The 25836-nt window shown below is 44.1% G+C and overlaps 1 protein-coding gene and 1 long non-coding RNA gene across 6 annotated transcripts in view; one reads left to right on the top strand and one right to left on the bottom strand.

The window, feature by feature from the left end:
• LOC123999642 (roundabout homolog 2-like) overlaps positions 1-23091 on the top strand; it is a 136157-nt gene extending 113066 nt beyond the window's left edge. For 2 of the 5 annotated variants that reach the window (XM_046305602.1, XM_046305599.1), the window contains 17 exons: positions 779-947; positions 5827-5993; positions 6258-6379; positions 6580-6796; positions 9057-9181; positions 9447-9624; positions 10067-10291; positions 10995-11034; positions 11170-11309; positions 11847-12134; positions 13516-13666; positions 15620-15844; positions 16148-16344; positions 16942-17058; positions 19193-19378; positions 19779-19935; positions 22338-23091. In XM_046305602.1, coding sequence (XP_046161558.1) covers positions 779-947; positions 5827-5993; positions 6258-6379; positions 6580-6796; positions 9057-9181; positions 9447-9624; positions 10067-10291; positions 10995-11034; positions 11170-11309; positions 11847-12134; positions 13516-13666; positions 15620-15844; positions 16148-16344; positions 16942-17058; positions 19193-19378; positions 19779-19935; positions 22338-22344 — 2711 coding nt within the window. In that variant the 3' untranslated portion in view covers positions 22345-23091. Of the gene's footprint in view, positions 1-778; positions 948-5826; positions 5994-6257; positions 6380-6579; positions 6797-9056; positions 9182-9446; positions 9625-10066; positions 10292-10994; positions 11035-11169; positions 11310-11846; positions 12135-13515; positions 13667-15619; positions 15845-16147; positions 16345-16941; positions 17059-19192; positions 19379-19778; positions 19940-22337 lie in introns of those variants that run through there. The other 3 variants (XM_046305600.1, XM_046305601.1, XM_046305603.1) reach the window with 3 other exon arrangements.
• Positions 4342-9678, bottom strand: LOC123999643. The gene is made up of 3 exons (XR_006832486.1): positions 9424-9678; positions 5822-6001; positions 4342-5660 (listed from the first exon to the last, which is right to left on the bottom strand). It is a non-coding gene; the product is annotated as an uncharacterized LOC123999643 (long non-coding RNA).
• Positions 23092-25836: the final 2745 nt, after the last annotated feature.

The raw sequence follows: 25836 nt of genomic DNA, 5'->3' as shown, positions 1-25836 counted from the left end.
AACAACAGTTAGATCGAGAATGGTTGCACTACCGCTATACATAGGAGATCCACTACCACTCTACATAGGAGATCCACTACCGCTATACATAGGAAATCCACTACACATAGGAGATCCACTACCACTCTACATAGGAGATCCACTACCACTATACATAGGAGATCCACTACCGCTATACATAGGAGATCCACTACCACTACACATAGGAGATCCACTACCACTATACATAGGAGATCCACTACCACTACACATAGGAGATCCACTACCACTACACATAGGAGATCCACTACCACTCTACATAGGAGATCCACTACCACTATACATAGGAGATCCACTACCGCTACACATAGGAGATCCACTACCACTACACATAGGAGATCCACTACCACTACACATAGGAGATCCACTACCACTATACATAGGAGATCCACTACCGCTATACATAGGAGATCCACTACCACTATACATAGGAGATCCACTACCACTATACATAGGAGATCCACTACCGCTATACATAGGAGATCCACTACCACTATACATAGGAGATCCACTACCATTCTACATAGGAGATCCACTACCACTATACATAGGAGATCCACTACCACTATACATAGGAGATCCACTACCACTATACATAGGAGATCCACTACCACTATACATAGGAGATCCACTACCACTATACATAGGAGATCCACTACCATCCAGCTAACATCTCATCCTCTGTCTCTGTTTCTTTTTAAATGCACTTCACTTCATTTGATTTGATTGTGATTTTCAGAGAGTGGAGGTTCGTCTGTCCCCCAGGCATCAGAACCTTTCCAGCTGCCAGGACCGCCCCAGAAGCCTGTGGTGACCGACGTGACGCGCAACAGTGTCACCCTCACCTGGCAGCCCAACGCCCACGAGGGAGGCGCCGCCGTCACCTCATACATCATCGAGGCCTTCAGGTGAGCGGAGTGGACAGTTGGAGTTGGACCACGTTCAATAGGGCTCAACCTCGTGGTGCATTCTGTAGAACAGACAGGAAGACAGATATTTCACGTTCAATAGGGCTCAACCTCGTGGTGCATTCTGTAGAACAGACAGGAAGACAGATATTTCACGTTCAATAGGGCTCAACCTCGTGGTGCATTCTGTAGAACAGACAGGAAGACAGATATTTCACGTTCAATAGGGCTCAACCTCGTGGTGCATTCTGTAGAACAGACAGGAAGACAGATATTTCACGTTCAATAGGGCTCAACCTCGTGGTGCATTCTGTAGAACAGACAGGAAGACAGATATTTCACGTTCAATAGGGCTCAACCTCGTGGTGCATTCTGTAGAACAGACAGGTAGACAGATATTTCACGTTCAATAGAGCTCAACCTCGTGGTGCATTCTGTAGAACAGACAGGAAGACAGATATTTCAGCTCTATTCATGCAAAAAAAATTGGGGAGGGGGTTGAAGTAACACATAACATCTAAAGACACACTTGCACATACTGGTGATTTGAAAAACGTAGAAGGATGGGGGACCCACGGTATAGGCCCGGGTTACACAGAGACGACAAAAAGCGTGTTTCAAAAGTCGTCAAAGACAAGATTTATTTCAACCTAAAACATTTAAGAATTAATATATTCACAGTAAAATATTATGGGGAATGAGAAGTCTGTGGTTGGGAAGGAACCACACCTGGGATTGAATGAGGGTATGAGGCATGAGTTGAGGCGTTCAGAGGCTTCAATCTGATGTGGGCAATGAAAGGGGTTCTTCAACAAAAGAATCTAGTCATTCTGGCGGAGACAACTGCACTCTGGTAGTTAGCTAGCTACTTTCAACTAAAGTAACATTTAGTAAAATTTGTCAAATTTAGACTAAAACTAAAATTTAAAATAAATGTCACTAACTTGACACAAAACGAAAGTTTTAAAACCAAGAAAGAAGTACATAATCTACCTCCTCCATCTCCTGTAGTTTGAAGAAACTAATTTGAATTGAATAATATCCTAAAAATGCTCAACTATTCACCATCTCATCTCATCTATCCAACAATATCACCAACTCACCATGCTTCAAAATCACACATGCAAAATCACACGAGTACTAGGATCGTTCTCTGATCCTTTGATTGGATGGACAACATGTTTATACTTTCCAAAGATTTGATTGGTTGAAGGACGACCACCGGAAGTTGTCTTAATTATGTATGTAGGTCTATGAAAGGGAATGAGGAGCACAAGTCTTTTAGGTTTTGTATTGAAGTCAATGTAGCTAGAGAAGGACGGAAAATGACTGTCCTCTGGCTACACCATGGTGCTACCCTAGAGGGTGCTGTTGATACTACTGTATACTTTCATTGCAAAACTGTGTGTTTTAATCAGGTATTTGGTGATGTGAATATATTTGGTATAGGTTTATCTTAACTCTTAAAAAAAAAAATGAAATTCACTGAGTAGGATGGTCCTCCCCTTCCTCCTCTGAGGAGCCTCCACTGGCAGACACACAGTATTCTCCCCTCCAGCCCCCAGCTCTCTCTCTCAAATCAAATCTAATTGTATTGGTCACATACACATATTTAGCAGTGTGGCGAAATGCTTGTGTTCCTAGCTCCAACAGTGCAGTAGTATCTAACAATTCACAACAATACACACAACTCTAAAAGTAAAAGAACGGAATTAAGAAATATAGAAATATTAGGACGGGTAATGTCAGAGTGCCATTGACTAAAATACAGTAGAATAGAATACAGTATATACATATGAAATGAGTAAAGCAGTGACTAGTGTTCCATGTCAATGTATATGGGGCAGCAGCCTCTGAGGTGTAGGTTTGAGTAACCGGATGGTAGCCGGCTAGTGATGGCTATTTAACAGTCCGATGGCCTTGAGATAGCTGTTTTTCAGTCTCTTGGTGCTACTGTACTGACCTCGCCTTCTGGATGATAGCGGGGTGAACAGGCCATGGTTCAGGTGGTTGATGTCCTTGATGATCTTTTTGGCCTTCCTGTGACATCGGGTGCTGTACGTGTCCTGGAGGGCAGGCAGTGTGCCCCCGGTGATGCATTGGGCTGACCGCACCACCCTTTGGAGAGCCCTGCGGTTGCGGACGGTGCAGTTGCCATACCAGGCGATGATACTGCTCTCAGTTGTGTATCTGTAAAAGTTTGTGAGGGTCTTAGGGGCCAAGACAGATTTCTTCAGCCTCCTGAGGTTGAAGAGGCACTATTGCGCCTTCTTCACCACACTGTCTGTTTGAGTGGACCATTTCTAGTCAGAGGTTGCTGTGGGCAGCCATCCTTCACCCTTTATTAATGGTGTCAGTACACACACACACACACACACACACACACACACACACACACACACACACACACACACACACACACACACACACACACACACACACACACACACACACACACACACACACACACACACACACACACACACACACACACACACACACACACCCTGTGGACACCCTGACACATTTCACATTCTAATCAACCTCAGCTAGGTTGGAGGCTGGCCCATGCTAACCCACTCCCCAAACCTCCCAGCTGCCCCCCACGTTGACTTTAGCCACCATCAAACGTCACACAAACACACACTCACACAGCTTAGTGCACCTCTGTGGAGCTAAAATGGTAATGTGTTCAATTGTGGCTGGCACAGACAGATAGACAGAGTCCTTGGGCTATTGTACGCTGAGCGGAGCCGGGCTAGCTCTATTTACTAAGAGAGAGGTTCCTATGGGTCTCACAGTGGGATGATAGGACGCAGAGGGTTGGAAAGACGAATATAGAGGGATGGAGGAATAAAGGGATGGGGGAAGCAGGTCAGACACAGATAGACAGTGTTACGAGTGCAGTATGGTCTAACAGTGGGCTGATAGGACACAGGGGGATGGAGGGAGGAGGGGATGAGAAAGCAGGTCCAGACGTGGACGGACTGTGTTACGAGAAAATGCCCCCCTCCCCTTCCTTGTTCATTTAGGTGGGGACTATCTCATCCTGACTCACTAGCCCCTGCATCACTCTTCTCTCACCTTGCCCCCTGGGCAGTAGTTAGCACCGTGCCGAGTGGCCCAAATTGATTGTTTATGGAGTTGCTGTGGGGACTGAATAGGTTAGTTTAGAATAACATTTCCTTGTCTGAGGTGCTTGGGGTTATTTTGGGGTTGAAGGGTAGGTGTGGCCAGGGGGATAGGGTGTGTGTGTGTGTGTGTGTGTGTGTGTGTGTGTGTGTGTGTGTGTGTGTGTGTGTGTGTGTGTGTGTGTGTGTGTGTGTGTGTGTGTGTGTGTGTGTGTGTGTGTGTGTGCGTGCGTGTGCGTGCGTGCGTGCAGGACAAGGTGGACATAGAATCCTGACATGTTGTTACTGTATGAAGATGGGCAGATTTACCATTGTCCTCTCTCCATTCTATAGGACATGGAGGTGAGGAACACTCGTTTTTCCCCCATTGGCATGTTTGTGGGGCAAGAGTGTATATGTACGTGTGTATTTGTGTGTTTCCTGTGTGTGTCCCAAGTTTCCCAGCCTCTCCTCGGACAAAGTGACCTTGGATTTATCACTTTTGGGCGGTCCGCTGGAGGAATATTTACGGCTCACACAGCTTTTATCGCTGTCGCCTAATTGCGCAGGTCGGCTATAAAGTCACTTGTCTGCTACAGCAGTCACTGGTCCCGAGGGGGAAATGAAAAAGGAACGGGTTGAGGAAAAGATAAGAAAAGCGAGTGACGAAGGGTGGAGGAGGGTGTCATGTAACTATGCCAGTAAACAATAAACAAGGTGTGACAGCAAATCTAAAGAAGACCAGGCAGGAGAGGAAAATGCAAACGGAACTGCCTTTATTAGATGCATTGCTCACAAGATTTATCACTTTATTTATTAGAAGGCAAAACACGAATATTTAAGATGACAAACTTTTTTTTTTAAACGAACAAAGAAACTTGTCATAAACACACAGCTGGCGTTATTGTTATTTACCAGATGCTCTGGCATGGTCTGATGGTGCGTCGTGGCTAAAAACCTGAGTGGGATAAAAATAGCTCCGTCATCATTTCCTGGACCTGTCACTGGGCTCGGGAACGCAGTGCGTCAAATGAGCATGGGGGATAGCGAAGCATCGCTGAACACAGCACTTAATGACTAAGCAAACAGCTTCAGCCTGGGCTCTGCTATTCTAGTGGCTCCTATCTGATTCTCTGTAAAAAAAAGACTGAGGAACAGTTTGTAGTCACTATTGAGTCATGGCAATGTTTGGTGGAATGCTTTGCCAATAACCTAACGAAGGGTTATACCTAGTCAGTTGCACAACCAAAATGTCTCTTCCGCATTTAACCCAACCCCTCCGAATCAGAGAGTTGCTGCGGGCAGCCTAAACGTCAATCTGTGTCTGAAGTGGTGTACAGCATTTACTGTGAAGCAGCCTCCTCAGTCATCAGGGCTTTCATATTTATTGCACTTGGCGGAGCAGAGCTATTGTGAAGGAAGTTGTCAAGTTTGTGTTTATTACAGGACGTACCGCCGCCACCTATTGTCAACCAATCATGCCAATGCAGAGATATCATGTCAATGCTTTTGCCTCCACAATTGTTTCACACACGCCTCTGACCTTTCGGTTACTGGACCAACGCTCTTAACCGCTAGGCTACTTGCCGCTGAGTTGGATTCTCTGTGAAAAGATAGTGATAGTCACTATTGAGTAATATAGGAACAGCTGTCAATATAACATACTCTGCAAAGTATAACATTAAACAATAGCCTTGCACAGTAACTTTACTAAGGTAATTGGAAATTACAAATAACATGACATCTTTGTCTGTGGACTCTTACTTTAGCCAATCAGCAGGCAGTACATGGCAAACGGTGGCTGACTTGGTCAAGTTGGAGAAACACACGGTCAGTGGTCTCTTCCCCAACACCATCTACCTATTCATCGTCCGAGCGGTCAACGCTTATGGCCTGAGTGACCCCAGCCCCATCTCTGAGCCCGTCCGCACACAAGGTCAGTACCTAGGAGAGACACAACATAATAAATAAATACAATTAGTACAGAGTGGTAGTTAGTGTAAAACAAGTGTGGGAAGTCAAAACGCAATTGTTCTCTCATTTTGAAAACTTGCTTCATGAAAACATGAAGGTCTGAAGGCTTCATGCTTCATATAAAACAATTTAGGGTATGTCAATCAAGTGTGAACGTGAGTTAAGCATCCACCATCGTTTTACTGAGTATTTTGTGTCTTGAAGTTTGTTCATGATGTATTTGCAGATGTAAGTCCCACCGGCCAGGGAGTGGACCACAGGCAGGTCCAGAAAGAGCTGGGAGAGGTGGCCGTTCAGCTTCAGGATCCCGTCACACTCACTGCCTCCAGTGTTCAAGTATCATGGATGGTGAGTACCCTGACCTGAGTGTTTTTGTCATCTTTCACAGGATAAAGGCTATTGGTTGGACTCACACTCTATGAATGTTTTATTGGATGTTTTACTGTATACCCATATACAAGGGTAGTAGAACTAGATCTCTTATCTATCTATTTGTATCTCTCCCTTTTCTCTAATTGTCTAATTGTAATTTTTCCTCCCCTCCCCAGGTGGACCGTCAGTCCCAGTACATCCAGGGCTACCGGATTCTCTACCGGCCCAGGGGTGGCACCTGGCAGCTGCAGGATGTCAAGGCCCCGTCGGAGCGCCTGGCTGTGGTCGCTGATCTGCTCAAAGGCACTGAGTACGAGATCAAGATCCGGCCCTATTTCGACGAGTTCCAGGGCATGGACAGCCGGCTGCTTCTGGTCAGAACACCAGAGGAAGGTAAGACTGGCTAGAAGCTACTGATACTGACCACTTCAGATGAGACTGACACAAGCCTTGCTGAGACAGAGGCTGTCCTAATATGGACAGCATCTACAGTGGGGAGAACAAGTATTTGATACACTGCCAATTTTGCAGGTTTTCCCTACTTACAAAGCATGTAGAGGTCTGTCATTTTTATCATAGGTACACTTCAACTGAAAATCACATTGAATGAAAATCCAGAAAATCACATGTGTATGATTTTTAAGTAATTAATTTGCATGTTATTCCATGACATAAGTATTTGATACATCAGAAAAGCATAACTTAATATTTGGTACAGAAACCTTTGTTTTCAATTACAGAGATCATACGTTTCCTGTAGTTCTTGACCAGGTTTGCACACTGCAGCAGGGATTTTGGCCCACTCCTCCATACAGACCTTCTCCGGATCCTTCAGGTTTTGGGGCTGTCGCTGGGCAATACGGACTTTCAGCTCCCTCCAATGATTTTCTATTGGGTTCAGGTCTGGAGACTGGCTAGGCCACTCCAGGACCTTGAGATGCTTCTTATGGAGCCACTCTTTAGTTGCCCTGGCTGTGTGTTTCGGGTCGTTGTCATGCTGAAAGACCCATCCACGACCCATCTTCAATGCAACTGAGGGATGGAGGTTGTTGGCCAAGATCTCGCGATACATGGCCCCATCCATCCTCTCCTCAATACGGTGCAGCCGTCCTGTCCCCTTTGCAGAAAAGCATCCCAACAGAATGATGTTTCCACCTCCATGCTTCACGGTTAGGATGGTGTTCTTGGGGTTGTACTCATCCTTCTTCTTCCTCCAAACACAGCGAGTGGAGTTTAGACCAAAAAGCTCTATTTTTGTCTCATCAGACCACATGACATTCTCCCATTCCTCCTCTGGATCATACAGATGGTCATTGGCAAACTTCAGACGGACCTGGACATGCGCTGGCTTGAGCAGGGGGACCCTGCGTGCACTGCAGGATTTTAATCCATGACGGCGTAGTGTGTTACTAATGGTTTTCTTTGAGACTGTGGTCTCAGCTCTCTTCAGGTCATTGACCAGGTCCTGCCGTGTAGTTCTGGGCTGATCCCTCACCTTCCTCATGATCTTTGATGCCCCACGAGGTGAGATCTTGCATGGAGCCCCAGACCGAGGGTGATTAACCGTCATCTTGAACTTCTTCCATTTTCTAATAATTGCGCCAACAGTTGTTGCCTTCTCACCAAGCTGCTTGCCTATTGTCCTGTAGCCCATCCCAGCCTTGTGCAGGTCTACAATTTATCCCTGATGTCCTTACACAGCTCTCTGGTCTTGGCCATTGTGGAGAGGTTGGAGTCTGTTTGATTGAGTGTGTGGACAGGTGTCCTTTATACAGGTAACGAGTTTAAACAGGTGCAGTTAATACAGGTAATGAGTGGAGAACGGGAGGGCTTCTTAAAGAAAAACTAACAGGTCTGTGAGAGCCGGAGTTCTTACTGGTTGGTAGGTGATCAAATACTTATGTCATGCAATAAAATGCAAATGAATTACTTAAAAATCATACAATGTGATTTTATGGATTTTTGTTTTAGATACCGTCTCTCACAGTTGAAGTGTACCAATGATAAAAAGTACAGACCTGTACATGCTTTGTAAGTAGGAAAACCTGCAAAATCGGCAGTGTATCAAATACTTGTTCTCCCCACTGTACTTAAGATAGCCTATGTCCATAATGGAGGGAATGGTGTAACCAGGTTTTAAAATAGTTTTTTTTACGATGGAACTTCCAGGTGTAAAAAAAGGTTTTGAAAGTGGTGATTGATTGGTCATACACAGTCGTTGCTTTTAAAGAGAATATACCCTCAGTCAATTTACCCAGCAAAGTAAGGATGAAATAAAAAGTGGTGAATTTAACCTTTTTAGTATTTATCTTGGAGGGCACAAAGCAGAAACAGTTTGAGGTCTGACTTTTTAAAAATAGCTAGCTGTTAAGGAGCCTCTAGCAGTCACATCTCTGTGAAGTCAAAAGCAATTCAGTCTCAATTGGATTGCAATTCCCAACACCTGTGTGACCTTCATATCCTGTTATGAAGGCAAATAACTGTTTAGTCCAATAACCACTTCATGGCATTTGATGGCATTTGATGGAGTCTGCCATTTTCATCAAAATCTAATCATATTTTCGCTATCTTACCAAATGCCCCTATTTAATATTTTCTATGTCAACATGGAGTTGGGTTTTTTCACAACTTGATCTTCCCTCTTTTCCTGCAGTCCCGAGTGCCCCTCCCAAAGCAGTCACCGTGGTTACAGTGAAGCTGAGCAACAGCTCCAGCATTAGTGTCTCCTGGGAGCCTCCCCCCGCCGAGATGCAGAATGGAATCATCCAGGAGTACAAGGTAGGATGACTGAACCAGAAACTACATATCATGATTGGATCAATCCAATGACAACCATCCATATGGGTGGTATTTACTTAGAAATAACATGGTAAAATAAAAAATATAATAATAATAGTTACATAATTACAATGATTTATTTTGGATTCATTAAAACAAATCATTGGAAATAAGGAGTAGCTATGAATTGTTTTACATTTTTTAAAGCAATTTGACATCTTCCATCTCTTACACCAACTCACCATCCTCCAACCAACAATAACAGGTGTGGTGTGTAGGCAACGACACCCAGACCCGCTACCACATCAACACCACCGTAGATGGCACCTTCCTCTCCACTGTGCTCAAGGGGCTGCTGCCAGGCATTCTGTACCAGGTGGAGGTGGCAGCAGTGACCAGCGCCGGAGTGGGCACCCACAGCCAGCCTGTGTCCATCCTCATTAGTGAGTCCCCGCAGAACCACAAGCTAGCAGAATTAGTCATTTCAGTTCCGGCATATCAAGGATATAGTATAAGATTGAGCGGAACTGTAATAAGGGAAGCAAAAATGACTGAAATTATTGTTAAGTGTAACAGCAGCGTCATATTCATGTGTTAAGCATGCTTAGAGTCTGTGTACAACTTAGAATCAAATGTTGAGGCCAACAAGCATGATTCTAACTTTACATACAGTTCTGAGGTGTGGAAGATTAAATGTTTTGCCATTCGTCATTTGGTTTATAACATATACCATTTTGTCATACACAGTACTCAAACCATGCAGTATTACTTGGAAAATGATGGTTATAATACAGTACTTTACATGGCAAAAGTTGTCTGAAAATCAAAATATCTGAAAATCGAAATATCAATCAATCTCCTTACTTACTTGCCGCTCTCCCTCAGAGCTGCCAGCGGAGGCACCTTCAGTGCCCAGCGAGGACAGTGATGAAGGCAGCGTGAGCCTGGCCGAGCAGATCACTGATGTGGTGAAGCAGCCGGCGTTCATCGCTGGGATCGGCGGGGCCTGCTGGGCCATCCTCATGGGTTTCAGTGTGTGGATCTACTGCCGCCGCAAGAAGAGAAAGGAACTGAGTCACTATACCGCATCGTTCAACTACACACCTGCAGGTACTTAACACACTTTATTTTATGCACTCTTTATACAACACTTATTGTTACTTAACCACTTATCAAAGAAGCATGTTGTAATATAACCAACCTTACCATATCAAGTATTCTACTGCACTTTACAATAGGCTGCTATTTTAACTTAAAATACTTCAGGATTTTGGCAATGAGGCCCTTTATCTACTTCCCCAGAGTCAGATGAACTTTTGGATACCAATTCTATGTCTCTGTGTCCAGTATGAAGGAAGGTAGAGGTTGTTTCCCGAGCTAATGCCTGAACCTCTGTGGGCATCAGTGCAATGGAGCAGAATGTTCTCTTTTCTCTTTTCAAAACTGGTTGAATGGCTATGTTTACCCTGTAGGCACCTGCTACCAACTACAGGTGAGATAAATTACACACAAGTGATCGAGAATCACCTGCCTCCAACCAAATTCATTAGAATTCTTCTGAATTCTGAATAATTTAGGCCAGGACATTTTTTTTTTTTTTAACTTTGAAGTGAAGTTTCTTGGTCCTGTGCCGTTATAAATCAATACACGTGTGACCACCAAAAGCTTTGTTAATTAAAAAATAGTAACGTGCAAGGGTGCCAATATATTAGAGTGCAACTGTACCATATGACATTATGGCCACCACTCGTGCTTTACTGTATTTGACCTTTCCATTCACACCTGAATGCATATTTCCTTTTTTTCCCTGCAGTTGGCTTTCCACATGGAGAGGCATCTGGACTCAATGGAAGGTAAGGATCCCTGTTTATGTTATTTCAAGGAGACTTTCCCATTCTTATTACTAGTCTTCTTTTAGTAAAGTGATGAGAACCAAGCTGTGGATTGGCATCAGGTATGATCATAGTGTGTGTTTTTATTATGTTTAGGCCTGGCATGCTGGGTGGCAACATGGGCAATTACCCATGGCTGGCAGACTCATGGCCCACCACCAACCTGGTCCATAGTGGCAAAGAGGCCGTCAACTGCTGCACCTCCAAACACGACACTGCAGAGAGATACTACAATGGTATGAGACACTGCATGATCCTGCTCACAGCGGTCAGTTTGTTTTGTACACATCCAGGGATTATCTCTACGATGCCTTTTGTGTAGTCTCAGGGAGAATTTCAATTGCATACTCCTCGCGTCCTCTCTTCTCTCTCCTCGCCTCCTTGTGAAAACCCATTGGAGAAGAAGGTCAGAGGCGAGGGACCTCTGGCTTTCTCGTCCAATGGGTTTGAGAAAACAATGCGAGAAGACATGAGGAGTATGCAATTGAGATTTTCCTTCAGTCTTTGAAGAAGTCTCAAAGTATAGTTTCCATCTCATGTGATATCAACTTGTACGGCAGACTTGGGGCTGAATTCAAGCACTTCTGGAAAATCCAACAGGTTGAATTATTGTTAAATAAAATATATTTTGCCTTAGGCTGCATATGTAGCTGACATAACATATTTGACACTAACTCTGCTGTTAAATATCTAGAAAAAACATAAATCAAATGACAAAAGATGACCTCTCACTAGAATCTGACCTCTCACCTCTGACCCGCCCTCGGCACCAGAAGCGGGCATATCCAACTACCTAAACCAGACAGAGAAGTACAGCACGGGCGATTCCACCGAAGGCCCTATCTACAGCACCATCGACCCCACCGCCGAGGACCTCCGCAGCTTTAACAGCCCCTACTCCTCCACCACGCCCTACGCCAGCACTCCAATCATGCCCTTCACCAACCAGGCACTCCAGGGGTCTCACAGCCCCACAGAGCAAGATGGCGGCCACTGGATCACCCAGCCCGCCGGACCTTCCTCCCAGTACGCCCAACCCGACCGCTGCAGGACGGACAGCGGTAAGACTACGTTTAAGATCGTGTTTCCCGTGGTATGATTCAAGTTGGGGCACCACGAACCCCAAGCAACATTTACAAAAAAAGACCAAGTTAAATATAAAGGCTGGAGTCACTTTGACATTTTTGGAGCCATAGAACAGCATTATGGTACTTACTAGCTAGCAACGAGAGACGTGGCGGTAGCTAACCTACTGTAAATTGGTGTAACACTGATTCATCTGGAGGCGGAAGAAACGCACACCTGGTTAGCGGAGTAGAACACTTGTAACAGAAAAGGAGAGCCGCACAATATAGGAGCTCAGATACAATCATTTAAAAACAACTTTTCGACAGCCAAGCTGTCTTCAAATCAAATTGTATTTATCACATGCGCCGAATACAATAGGTGTAGACCTTACAGTGAAATGCTTACTTTACAAGCCCTTAACCGACAAGGCGAGGGTATAATGACAAACACTACGGGTCACTAGTTTATATAGAGTTTGAAAGGACACACACAGGTGTCTGTAATCATGGCCGGCTGTGGCTTTATTTCTTTGGTTGATTGACAAATGTTGTACAATGGATATCAAAAACAATAATCACAAGAATGGCTTCATATCAGACTTTACATTGAGACCAAAGGGAGCAAGGGTCTTTAAATTAAAGATCCAGATGGCCACTCGTTTTCACAATGCATTTTAAAGGTCAACCCCCTCTACTAAGGAGGGTGACGTGTTCGATGCCGATATAGCGAAGGGAGTAAATAGTGGTTTGCTTCCAAAAAGTGGGCCGCAACTGGGTACGTAAAGTTTTTGCACCTAATGGTGCTACGATGCGCAGAGATTCTTACTTTTAGTTTGCGCTTCGTTTTTCCCACATAGTTATTTTACCACAAGGACAAGTTATAATAGAAATAACTGCCTTAGTGGAGTACGTGGTTTTGCTATGCATTGTATATAATGTTACTATGCCTATGTAGCCAAATTGTCTCTATGATTGCATGGAATAATGATTTGTTTATATGTTCTAATTATATCTGTAAATCAACCAATGAAATACAGCCACAGCTGGCCATGATTACAGGCACCTGTGTGTGTCCTTTCAAACTCTATGTAAATTAGTGACCCGCTGTGTTTGTCATTACACCCTGATGAAGACAGCTTGGCTGTCGAAACGTTGGTTATTACATTTTTGCATCTGAACTCCTTGAGTCTGTGGCTCTTCGTTTCTTTTTCAAGAACACTGATTCATGGCTCCAAAAATTACAAGGGAACCTTTAGTTATGGTTGTGACATACATGTATACCCTTTTCAAGTGTATTAACATGTATTTAGAGACCGTAGGACCAAGTTTTCCCACTATACAGAACTAAAACATCTCTTTGTGTGTCTATGTGCAGGTAAACCCAAGCAGAAGTCAATGGGCAAGGCGGTGAAAACCCCCTCTATGAACTGGACTGAAGCCCTGCCAGCGCCCCCCTCCTTTGGGGAGCTGGAGCAGTGTGTGGTGGAGGATTTGCCCATAGATGACCATGAGGACATGGAGCTAGGGTAAGCACACACACACACACACACGCGCACACATATACATGACCATGTACACATGCACACACACACACTTATGCTGCTAACTGGCACAACACACACCGATGAGTACACCATCTTCTTGCTAACTTGAAGGAAATATTAATTGATTACGGTATGGTAGATCTCTTATATAACCTCTGAACACTCTTTGTAGGACCTGATGCGTCTCTGCTTGGCACTCAGCATTAAGGAGATAGATTAGGGGTAAGGCCCTGCGATAGACTAGTTTCCTGTCCAGAGGGTGTACTTGTAGGTCAAGCAGCCTCATGCTACAGAAGCTGGAGCTCATGCACCTATGAGCCATTCAGGCTCGTGCAAGGATACTTACTATACTGTCCTATAGACATATGGGCCTCTGACTTCCTCTTTTTCTCCTGGCCCTTGTCTCTGCACTCTCAGTCCCCACTAACACTTAGTTCTAGGCCAGGGTTTTGTGTGGAGATTATTCATGTTAGCCTAACGTTGCCTCTGTGCCTGACAGGACAGACTCACCTTTGGTCTCTCTCTGTTAACCCCCTCTGTTAACCCCCTGTTAGCTCTGGACCTCAACGCACCTTTTCTTCCAGCTCCATGCTGAACCACATTTCCGTCGCACTGCAAAATTAATACACACCCACACTTTATAAACCACAATATTGTCGGTAATCATGGAGGTTTGGTAAGGGGACCATTCAGCTATCGCTCCTGCCAATCATTCCCACCGAATAGGCTAGGCTAGCAACTCAACTGAAGCAGGCATGAGGCTTACGAACTTCTACCTCTAACTATTTCTGAAAGCTACTGTGGATTATATTGGCTCAAGCCAAGACGCTAGCAAGCAGTTAGCAATTTAGCCACTATTCCCAAGTCTCAACCCTATCTCATTCATTGACCCTGTTAGCTAATAACATTAGCCTACTTTAGCCCGTTCCCCTTCTCATGTTCTACTCTCACCAGAACAAAATAATCATTCAGCAGTTTTCTCATGCACCACTCCACCTAGCCCCCTGCAGCTGTTAGCCGTAAGCAGAGATTGGTGATGAACCTCAGTTAATGTCGTTAACCTTTAAGTTAGCCCCTGTGGCTAGCTGAGAGGAACCTTGGCCTTATAACAGCTAGCTAACTCCCTGGCCTTGCCCATTTCCTCCATGGTGTACACATACGCATGTACGCACACACACACACACACGCACGCACACACACACACACGCACACACACACACACACACACACACACACACACACACACACACACACACACACACACACACACACACACACACACACACACACACACACACACACACACATATGACACACACACATATGACACACACACATATGACACATACACACACACACATATGACACACACACACACACACATATGACACACACACACACATATGACACACACATATGACACGTACACATACACACACCTATGACACATATACACACACATAGCACACCCACACAGGTGCAGGCACAGAGCCCTCTCTCCACACATACCTCTCTACCAAACACAATGTATGAAAACACCCTTTAAGTGATTCCATGCACACCCTGATCTTGCCAGACATGGCGCTCAGCAGACCCATAGGGAGGCTGTCTAACGGCGCTGTAGAGCAGTGGAAATCAATACGCTACAGACCAATGCTGTAAGCGTTATGAACTAAAGAGGGAGGGCCGCCATTGTGAATGTGTTATGATCGAGCTACCTACTGCTCCATAGCACCAACTGCACAAGCGATGACTGTTTTATAATGCTCCAGGTAGAAGTTGCCCTTAGGCACAGATCTAGGAACAGTTTATCCTCCCCAATCCATTAAAAAGGATAATGCAAAACGGACAATAGATCAGTGTTCCTAGGGGCCACGGCATCCTACTCTGTTTAAAGTGAACTCGTGGAAAAAGTGACCCTCTCCTCCTTCCCAGGTCTGATGAGGAAGAGTGGTGCCCGCCCCTTCCAGACAGGACCTATCTGACCGAGGGATGTGAGGATGGTCCCGCCCCTCCCCTCAGGGGTGGTGTCTCGTCCCCCACCACTTCCTACAGTCACCAGTCCACTGCTACTCTCACGCCATCGCCCCGAGAGGAGAGCCACCATCCACCCCACGACACAGCACACCTTCACCACCATGACGGGCAGCAGCTAGCACGGTATGACACGACAAATTCTAAAAGTCACATCATGTATGTACAGGTAGACACTGTAGCCATACTAATGGTGATAGCATTGAAGACTCTCTTTTTCAGATGAATGAGATGGTGATAACACAGATTAATAAAGCAATGAATGCTTTGGTATGGTATTTGCCCAATGATAGCACAATACTTGCACAGTACTTGATATTTGCAGTAGAATCTCTCCCTCAAATGAACAAAACAATAGTTCAATTGTGTAACATAATAAAGGTATGTAATTGCTATTGCTAAGCACTCTCTTTCTTTGCCATTATACAGTAGATTACCTTGTGGTCCCGTCCCAGTGCCCCTGGTGCCCAGCCCTCCCCTCACCCAGTCCAACCCTAACCTCTCAGCCCAGCAGCACAGTGAGGACACCGAGGGGGGCACACCGCTCCGCAATGGCTCGAATCATCGCCGTGACTTCACTGAGGGGGAAACGCTGAGTGCCGACAATATCAGCTCCACCACACCTAGTCAGTGATGCTTACCGCTCTACACAAACTCACACGAGTGAATGCACCACACACAGATGTGCTTATACACATGGAAAGGGAACAGTGGGCAAACAAACCCATACAGGTGCTGTATCCTAATTGAATCACCTGTTTTTGCAGAAATGTTCCTTCACAGCAGGAAATGCAAACTTCTAGTGTATTCAAGGTTTAAAAAGGCTTCTAAACTTAGCAATTTCCACAAAATATCATACTTGATTTGTCACAAAGTAAAATGTATCGACCCGTACAAAAAAATGCTATAATCCAGAAAATAATTCACATTTCCTGTTGCTGCAGGATTATTTTCCTGGGTGAGATACTGGGTCAAATTAAGATACTCTATCTGTACTTACATGCACGCACACACACACATGCACGTGCGCACGCACATCATTAACATAAAATGATTTACATTTATGTTCAGTATGTAATTCTTAATACCTAAACAAAGAGCTGGAATTACATAAGACATTGCAATGTTGTTATTTGCAATGTTGTCCATGTACAGTGCTTCAAAGGACCCATAACCCCATGACCTATTAGTCATTTTCTTATTTCTCTCTGGCTGACCTACAGCAAGAGCTCTGCCATCCCCAGCAGACAACACACAGGCTCCCCCTGGCCAGAAGTCGCGAGTGAAAAAGAAGACCTCCAAGGGCGGCGCTTACAGAAGAGAGGTGCTGAACCAAGGAGGTTAGTGTTTCAAGTGTAATTAAATAAATGGCTCAGTAGAATAGAAGTATAACACAGGAAGACACCATTTATAGTCCAATATTTACACATGTATTGGGAAAAGGGGTGATTGGCAGTCAAGTGTTTAATATGTGGAGTTATTAACAATCAAAATAAGAGTGTGGTAGCAGCAGTTGTGAGGTGTGTGTAGCATGAATGTACACTACCGGTCATAAGTTGTGACGCCTACTCATTCAAGGGTTTTTCTTTATTTTTACTATTGTCTACTTTGTAGAATAATAGTGAAAACATCAAAACTATGAAATAACACATATGGGATCATGTAGTAACCAAAAAAAGTGTTAAACAAAACAAAATTATATTTTAGATTTTATATTCTTCAAATTATCCACCCTTTGTCTTGATGACAGCTTTGCACACTCTTCGCATTCTTTTAACCAGAAATATGAGGTAGTCACCTAGAATGCATTTAAATTAACAACTGTGCCTTGTTAAAAGTCCATTTCTTTCCTTCTTATTGCGTTTGAGCCAATCAGTTGTGTTGTGACAAGGTAGGAGTGGTATACAGCCCAAGTCCATATTATGGCAAGAACAACACAAATAAGCAAAGAGAAACGACAGTCCATCATTACTTTTAAGACATGAAGGTCAGTCAATGTGGAAAATTTCAAACACTTTGAACGTTTCAAGTGCAGTCGCAAAAACCATCAAGCGCAATGATGAAACTGGCTCTCATGAAGACCGCTGCGGAGGATAAGTTCATTAGAGTTATCTGCACCTCAGATTGCAGCCACATAACAGACACATCTCAACAACAACTGTTCAGAGGAGACTGCGTGAATCAGGCCTTTATGGTTGAATTGCTGCAAAGAAACCACTACTAAAGGACACCAATAAGAAGAGACTTGTTTGGGCCAAGAAACACGAGTAATGGACATTAGACCGGTGGAAATCTGAACTTTGGTTTGATGAGTCCAAATTTGAGATTTTTGGTTCCAACCACTGTGTTTTTGTGAGACACAGAATAGGTGAACGGATTATCTCTGCATGTGTGGTTCCCACCATGAAGCATGGAGGAGGTGTGGGGGTGCTTTGCGGGTGACACTGTCTGTGATTTATTTAGAATTCAAGGCACACTTAACCAGCTTGGCTAAAACAGCATTCTGCAGCGATACACCATCCCATCTGGTTTGCGCTTAGTGGGACCATCATTTGTTTTTCAACAGGACAATGGCCCAAAACACACCTCCAGGCTGTGTAAGAGCTATTTGACCAAGTAGGAGAGTTATGGAGTGCTGCATCAGATGACCTGGCCTCCACAATCACCCAACCTCAACCCAATTAAGATGGTTTGTGATGAGTTGGACCGCAGAGTAAAGGAAAAGGAGCCAATAAGTGCTCAGCATATGTGGGAACTCCTTCAAGACTGTTAGAAAAGCATTCCTCATGAAGCTGGTTGAGAGAATGCCAAGAGTGTGCAAAGCTGTCATCAAGGCAAAAATATATTTTGATTTGTTTAATACTTTTTTGGTTGCTACATGATTCCATGTGTTATTTCATAGTTTATGTCTTCACTATTATTCTACAATGTAGAAAGTAGTAAAACAATAAATAAAAACCCTTGAATGAGCAGGTGTGTCCAAACTTTTGACTGGTAGTGTGTGTGTGTGTGTGTGTGTGTGTGTGTGTGTGTGTGTGTGTGTGTGTGTGTGTGTGTGTGTGTGTGTGTGTGTGTGTGTGTGTGTGTGTGTGTGTGTGTGTGTGTGTGTGTGTGTGTGTGTGTGTGTGTGTGTGTGAGAGAGTGAGTGCATGTTTGCTAAGTTGCAGTGGTCAGTCCAGTTTAGTGTTCAGCAGTCTGATGGTTTGTAGATAGAAACAGTCTGGTATCAGACCTCATGCTCCGATACCATCTGCCCCACGGTAAGGGAGTGAACATCTCGTGGTTGGGGCGTGTGTGCATATGGGTTCGGACGAATGAACAAACAAATCAATGAATGTGTGTTGGGCATGAGCATGTCTCTGTGTGTGTAAAGCCTACATTATGTATGTTTGCCTATATGCTTATACAGTATGTACTGTTCTTCCATTGCAGTGTAACCCTAACCCTGTTGTCCTTGTCTGTCTTCTCCTCCAGACCTCCCCCCTCCACCAGAGCCACCTCCAGAGAACGGAGCAGTTCGGGGCTCAGCAGGGACTGTAGAATGTGGCAACACGTCCCTGGACAGAGAGGGGGGCCCTGGGACCTTGTCCTCCATGGAGAGGAAAGAAGGAGAGCGGAGCACTCCCAACAGGAAGGGATCGGGACAGCGACGCCAAGACGGTGAGTGGTGCAGATACTGAAGTGTGGTGTTCACACACATGCTCAGTCTCATATTCACAACACACACACAAGCACAGCCAGAGCCTTTGCAGTAGCCTATTAGTACTCGCACCCAAACACAGTCACTCATTCACCTGGACAATACTAATTCACACAAATAGTAATAATACATAAATCAATCATGCTCATGAACACGTTCTCTCACACACACTAACATATGAATACATTTCAATTCACAAATCCATCCATTCAAAACTCACGACTTAGTACTCCCTCCATCCTACAAGATCTTCTTATCAGTAGAATATAGCCATTTCTCTTACTCTCCATTTCTAACATGTAACATCTCTGATCCCTGACCCCAACTCTCCCCTCTCACCCAATCCCATCTCCTCCACAGATGAGGACCTGATCTCATATGGCAAACCCAGCTACCTGGTGGGGCGGGGGGGTCATATGTCCAGCAACTGCTCCACCACAGGAAGCTCCTCATCGCGGGGCTCCACAGGGTCACGAGGGGGTCACTGCCCGGGCAGGAAATGCAACGAGGAGCGGAGGTGATACAAGGTTTCTGGTTCTTGGCAGCCACAATATCTGCTGGTTTTCTCTTCTCTCTGGCATTTATTTGAGCTATTCATATCAGGGGGGCAAGAAGAGACACTACGGTTGTGGTAATAGTGGTAATATGGTAATATTGGTAATAGTGGTAATAGTGGTAATACAAGGGGACCATGGTGGGTTCTAGTTCTTGGGAGCTACAATGTCTACTGGTGTTCAGGGGTTATTTGGGGGCTGAGAAGAGATATACTACAGATGAGGTGACCTCGGGTAATGTCATGTTTTGTGTTTTAGCTAAGACCGGGATAGGCAACTCTTTAAAAAAAAAAATGTTTCGCTTTAATATTGTAAATAGATTGTGGTTTCTGTCAATGTAATTGCCCGCATCATTTCCAATCCCCTATATATATATTTTTTTAAAAATATATTTTCCTTTATTATTGTCCCCTAACCCTATCATCCCTCAACTAATTGGAGTAAATGAATGGACAACAACACTTAGGCTTCTACTTCCAACTTATACATACTATAGGCAACTCTTTGCCCACTGGTCTCTTTTGAAAAGTTTACTAGTTAACGAGTGTCAGCTCAAGATCTTTCCCTGCAGCCACTGTATCTCACAAGGCCAAAAATGTTGCAGCCTTCGTAGACCATGTACTATGAAAATATATACGTCAATTCATTCAAGTGTGCCCCTTTACCATGCGCTGGTCTTTGTCAATAAAACAAAGTACAGATCAGCATCCAGCAAATGTATTCTGTTTCTGTACACAGTTCAGAGCATAGATAATATAGCAGTTAAATTGTTTATGGCTCAGTGCTCGTTTCATACGTGTGTAAATAATCATTCACTAGCATGGAAATGCTGACATGAGGGATAACTGAGCAAAACGACAAGCCCTGTCAAGCTTATAGATATCTACTATTGCTGACAAATACTATATTTCGCTCTATAAAACACACACTCACAAATGATTTCTCTCGCCATAAAAAAAATATGCATGCACGCACACACACAAAACACAAAATCCCCTGCACAGTGTGGGATAATGTCAAACTCAGCCCCCCCACCCCACTCTCCCTCTGTAGTGCACTGAGGGTACACCTTCTTTGTGGGATCGCTGCTTTAAGTGCACTCTGCGCAGGCTCCCTAGTGAGGGGGTAGAAGGCCTTTTAAGTGGGTACAAGCTGTGTAGTATGTCCCCCGGGCTAAAAAAAGACTAGAAAAGAAACAACCACAACAACATTTTGACATCTTTTCAAAAATGACTTTAGTAGTCAAACTACTGTATAACCACTTACTGGTACATTGCATTTGCTCTGTGTGCCCATGGTGATTCCCAGTGGTAACTTACACTGTTCTACTAGCTTTCAACTGCCACTGTTGCGACCATTGTACCTCGATCTAAACAGAAAATTGGTAATATTGTAGTATTAAGTATCTTAATGTATGCCTAATATAAAATATACAGCATCTACCAACCTATCACCATGTCTAGCTTTGTCATTCATTCAGCTGGGCTATGCTCAGTAGAGCTTCAGCCAATTTGTACTAGATGACCTCGTTTATTAGGTGCAGAATTGGCTCTGTCGGTCCAGACACTGTCCTACAGATCTGCTGGTTCTCAGGCGATCGGTGACCCAACGATAGGTCGTTCCCCTTTGACCTGCACCCCCTGTGGACGACCCAGGAACTCACTCTGATGCCCCCCTCATCTCCACTTCCCTTCGTGCTCCACCAGGAAAATTAAAGCCAGGGCCTTACAATAGACGGGCTGTGTGTTTCACTGGAGAGACAGTTTCGTGTTAGTCCTCTCCTGTCACGGTGCTGAGCGTTATCTTTCCACTTGGACAGAGCGGGTGAATGGGGGGCTTTGTTTGAATGGGGGGTAGGGGCAAGGGTCTTTACTTTCTTTTTGTGTTTTGTGTGACTCCCTCAGATCTTGACTTCCTTGTTTAACAGCCAATCCCTCAAATGATTCGTCAAGTAGTCTATGAAGGACGAACAAGAGCTGCTCCCATAGGGCGGTTGACCAGCGTTTTGGGTTACAGTGAGATAGAATGTTTCTAAAAACCCTCTTCAGCTCTATGGTTATTAGTACAAATTTGGGTTTTATTCCAACATTTTATAGTTTATAATTTAGCCACCTGGGTTCTTAAGCTCCTCTGATTTAGTTGTATAGCTGGTTTCCGTTTTGAAAATGAATTGACAAATCAAATGCATTTTGTTGTATTTAAATCAAGTGATGTAGACGACCTTTGTGATTTATGAGAATCATCCTCATCACATGCTTTGTTAGACCTCCTACCTGTTATGTGCAGATAATAAACAAGTCTTGGCTTTCTGCTTTTTGTTCCTTTTTTCACATTGTTTTCTGACACGTTTGTCTGTCTTTTTCAGGAAATGAGATAAGCGGAGACAGGAACATTCTCACGTAGAAACAAAACACGTTCCTTTGATGCCTCCCGTTTTATTTTATTTTTCCATCGACGCAAACAGCTACAAAATAAAGAATATGATCACATTCTAAGGAACAATGGAAGAAGAACGGACTTTCATTCTTTTTTTGCTATTATTATGATTATTTATGACTTTTGGACTCATCCCGCATTCATTTGTAAATAGCCATCTCTGTACTGTTTTTACGTGGGTTCTGGATACAGGGATAGAAAAAGTATATTGTATTTATAATGAAAAAAAAGGTCCATTATTATAAACCGTTAATGTCTTGAATGTGCCAACCTCTTTTTGTAGAAATGCATACCGTTTCGAGAAGCATAAAGGCTATTGCACTTGTTGTGGCGGAGAAACAACAAAAAATATGGAGCACAATGTGTGTTGTCAGGCAGCCGGCCAGACAGATTAAACTGCAGGGGTTCGTCGTCCTCTCAGGACGCCTCTGCCTGTCTTCTCTGTCGTCTTTGGATCCCTATCGCCTGTCGTCCGATGAGAATGTCGTTCTTTTCTACGTTAGATTTTTTTTTTTTTTTTACAGAGAAAGCTTGTTGTGAAAAGATTGTAACCGTCACTTTTTGAGTGTTGCTGCAATTGTGCGATGACTTATTCTGTTAAAAAAAGACCTGTTCTGTCGACTAACTTTTTGGTAGTCTTGTTGTTTTGTAAAAATACAATAAAATACATTTGTTGAACAATAAATACACTTTTTTACTTTACAGGGTGACTGCACTTCCTGATTTGGCCTCGTTTTGAAGATTGTGCATTAAGAATTGCTAGCAGCCATGACTGAAGGAAAATGAGTCTAGTCTTTGGGGGTGTGGTGTGACGTGGGTGGTTTGATGTTGGTGTGCTATGTCAGAGAGGAAGAGGCGAAGCGAGTGGGAGAACTGCTCCCAAAATCTGCTGCCGAGGAACTTAAAACTCACTACCCTCTCCACTACTGTTCCATCGATGTGGATAGGGGGGTGTTCCCTCTGCTGTTTCCTGAAGTCCACAATCATCTCCTTAGTTTTGTTGACGTTGAGTGTGAGGTTATTTTCCTGACACCCCACTCCGAGGGCCCTCACCTCCTCCCTGTAGGCCGTCTCGTCGTTGTTGGTAATCAAGCCTACCACTGTTGTGTCGTCCGCAAACTTTATGATTGAGTTGGAGGCGTGCGTGGCCACGCAGTCGTGGGTGAACAGGAAGTACAGGAGAGGGCTCAGAACGCACCCTTGTGGGGCCCCAGTGTTGAGGATCAGCGTGGAGGCCCGTCAGGAAGTCCAGTACCCAGTTGCACAGGGCAGGGTCGAGACCCAGGGTCTCGAGCTTGATGACGAGCTTGGAGGGTACTATGGTATTAAATGCCGAGCTGTAATCGATGAACAGCATTCTCACATAGGTATTCCTCTTGTCCAGATGGGTTAGGGCAGTGTGCAGTGTAGTTGAGATTGCATCGTCTGTGGACCTATTTGGGCGGTAAGCAAATTGGAGTGGGTCTAGGGTGTCAGGTAGGGTGGAGGTGATATGGTCCTTGACTAGTCTCTCAAAGCACTTCATGATGACGGAAGTGAGTGCTACGGGGCGGTTAACTTAGCTTTCTTGGGAACAGGAACAATGGTGGCCCCTTGAAGCATGTGGGAACAGCAGACTGGGATAGGGATTGGGATTGATTGAATATGTCCGTAAACACACCAGCCCCTAGCCACTTTAGCCACTTCATTAAAATAGTCAGAATTCATCTAAGATGAATCAGGAAATCTGTTATTAATTTAGATGTTTCTTCTGAGGTCTTAGTCGCGCAATTTCACATCCAGCTAAGTTCTTTAGTGCAGTATTTCTCAAGTAAAATGATTTGCCTGAAAAACTTGACAGTGCACTTCATACAGTCTATCCAGTCAGTAAAGTCTGGCTGCACGCTTAGGACTGATTTCTTGGCACAATAACATGTCTACATCTGCAAGCTGTCAAACTATCGCAAATACTGTAAAGCACAAGCTACATGCTGTTCATCAGTGCCGAAATCACTTTCTAGTTAGCTAACTTTGTGTTTTTCAATGAAGCTAGCAAGTGGTAGCTAGCAGGCACATTGAGCAGCTGGTCCACAATAAACTTACTAAGTCATTGGCGAGTGGCGACGTGTGTGCTTCAGTGCCATTTATTTGTTTACAACTTTCTCACTATCTATTACCAGAGTGTGTCTGTCTGGCAGTGTTTCATAAGGAATCTGAGGTCTGAGGCACTGCTTAATGGGATGTCTGTCTCACTGTCTGCTGCTATGATTGAATAGAGCACCCACAGATGATAGAGCGCAATCAGCACAGCTGCTTCTCTTGTGTTAGTGGGCACTGCGCAAGTGGGCATGATCGTAATCCCAACCCTCCAGTAAATTGTGACGAACTCACAAAACTGTTTTGGATGAGACTGAATTATTATCCTATTTACACTTTGTTGTGAATTTTGACTGTATAATTTATGTTTATGACTTATATTGATGCCACATAGGCCGTATAAAACTACTATAAAACAGAAATGTTGGTTCTAAGGGGCAGTTGAACTTTAAAGTGTTTCATAAGAATATCTTCTAATACATGTTTACAGTGTACAACTAGAATAAAACAAAATTAGACAGATCCAAATTTATAGTTAGTTAGATTTGGCACCAAGACCGAACAATTTCTCCAACTGCAGAAAGCTAACTCTACACAACAGAGTATGTAGAATTTACACTCAACTTGAGGTAACTATGGAAACATCTGACACACTTTTGGTTAGGGGGAGAACTGTCAGGTGGAGTGAAAGTGTAAAAGCTGAAGTCATGTTTTCATTATTTTCCTCCTGAAGCCTCTGACTATTCACAGTACATTCCACATGATTGGCTCTGCATGGAGAAGCACGACATTTCCAATGTCAGATGCCTTTGCCTAGAGTTCAGAGAGTGATTTTTTTTTAACTCTCCTCTATCCACCTGAGACATCACCCACGACCCTGAGGTGCCTTATGTGCGCACACACACAAACACACACACACGCCATAGAGTGTCCTGCTAGTGCTACTGTCATTGTGCCCCAGTAGTGAACTGAAAAAGGACAAAATGGGTTGTCTTTGCACTGTACTGTAGCCTACTGTTGTGCCCTTGAACAACGAGGCATGTTGCAGAGTTGACAGTGTTTTGGGTCTAGCTAGATCAAGGAAAATTCATAAGGAAGTGGGGAAGGGACTACTCCCTGTGGAGCTCCAATGCATTCCTTTGTAGTTAATCAGGATGCACTACTACGTCACGTCACAAATACTACATGATACACATGCCCCGAATTAACATATTCAGACCAAATCATATACATATTATATCTGCGCTCGACAGAGACAACACAAAACTGTGATGTACGACTGAAATAAAAGTACTTCTACCTTACTAGTGTACTGACGTTCATGTACACCTAAACACTGCATCCACTCCGAG

Source organism: Oncorhynchus gorbuscha, linkage group LG16 (genome assembly GCF_021184085.1).
Source record: "Oncorhynchus gorbuscha isolate QuinsamMale2020 ecotype Even-year linkage group LG16, OgorEven_v1.0, whole genome shotgun sequence".
In the NCBI taxonomy this organism is placed as follows: domain Eukaryota; kingdom Metazoa; phylum Chordata; class Actinopteri; order Salmoniformes; family Salmonidae; genus Oncorhynchus; species Oncorhynchus gorbuscha.
The sequence above is the reverse complement of the archived record's forward strand: the minus strand, read 5'-3'. Positions and strand labels throughout refer to the sequence as shown.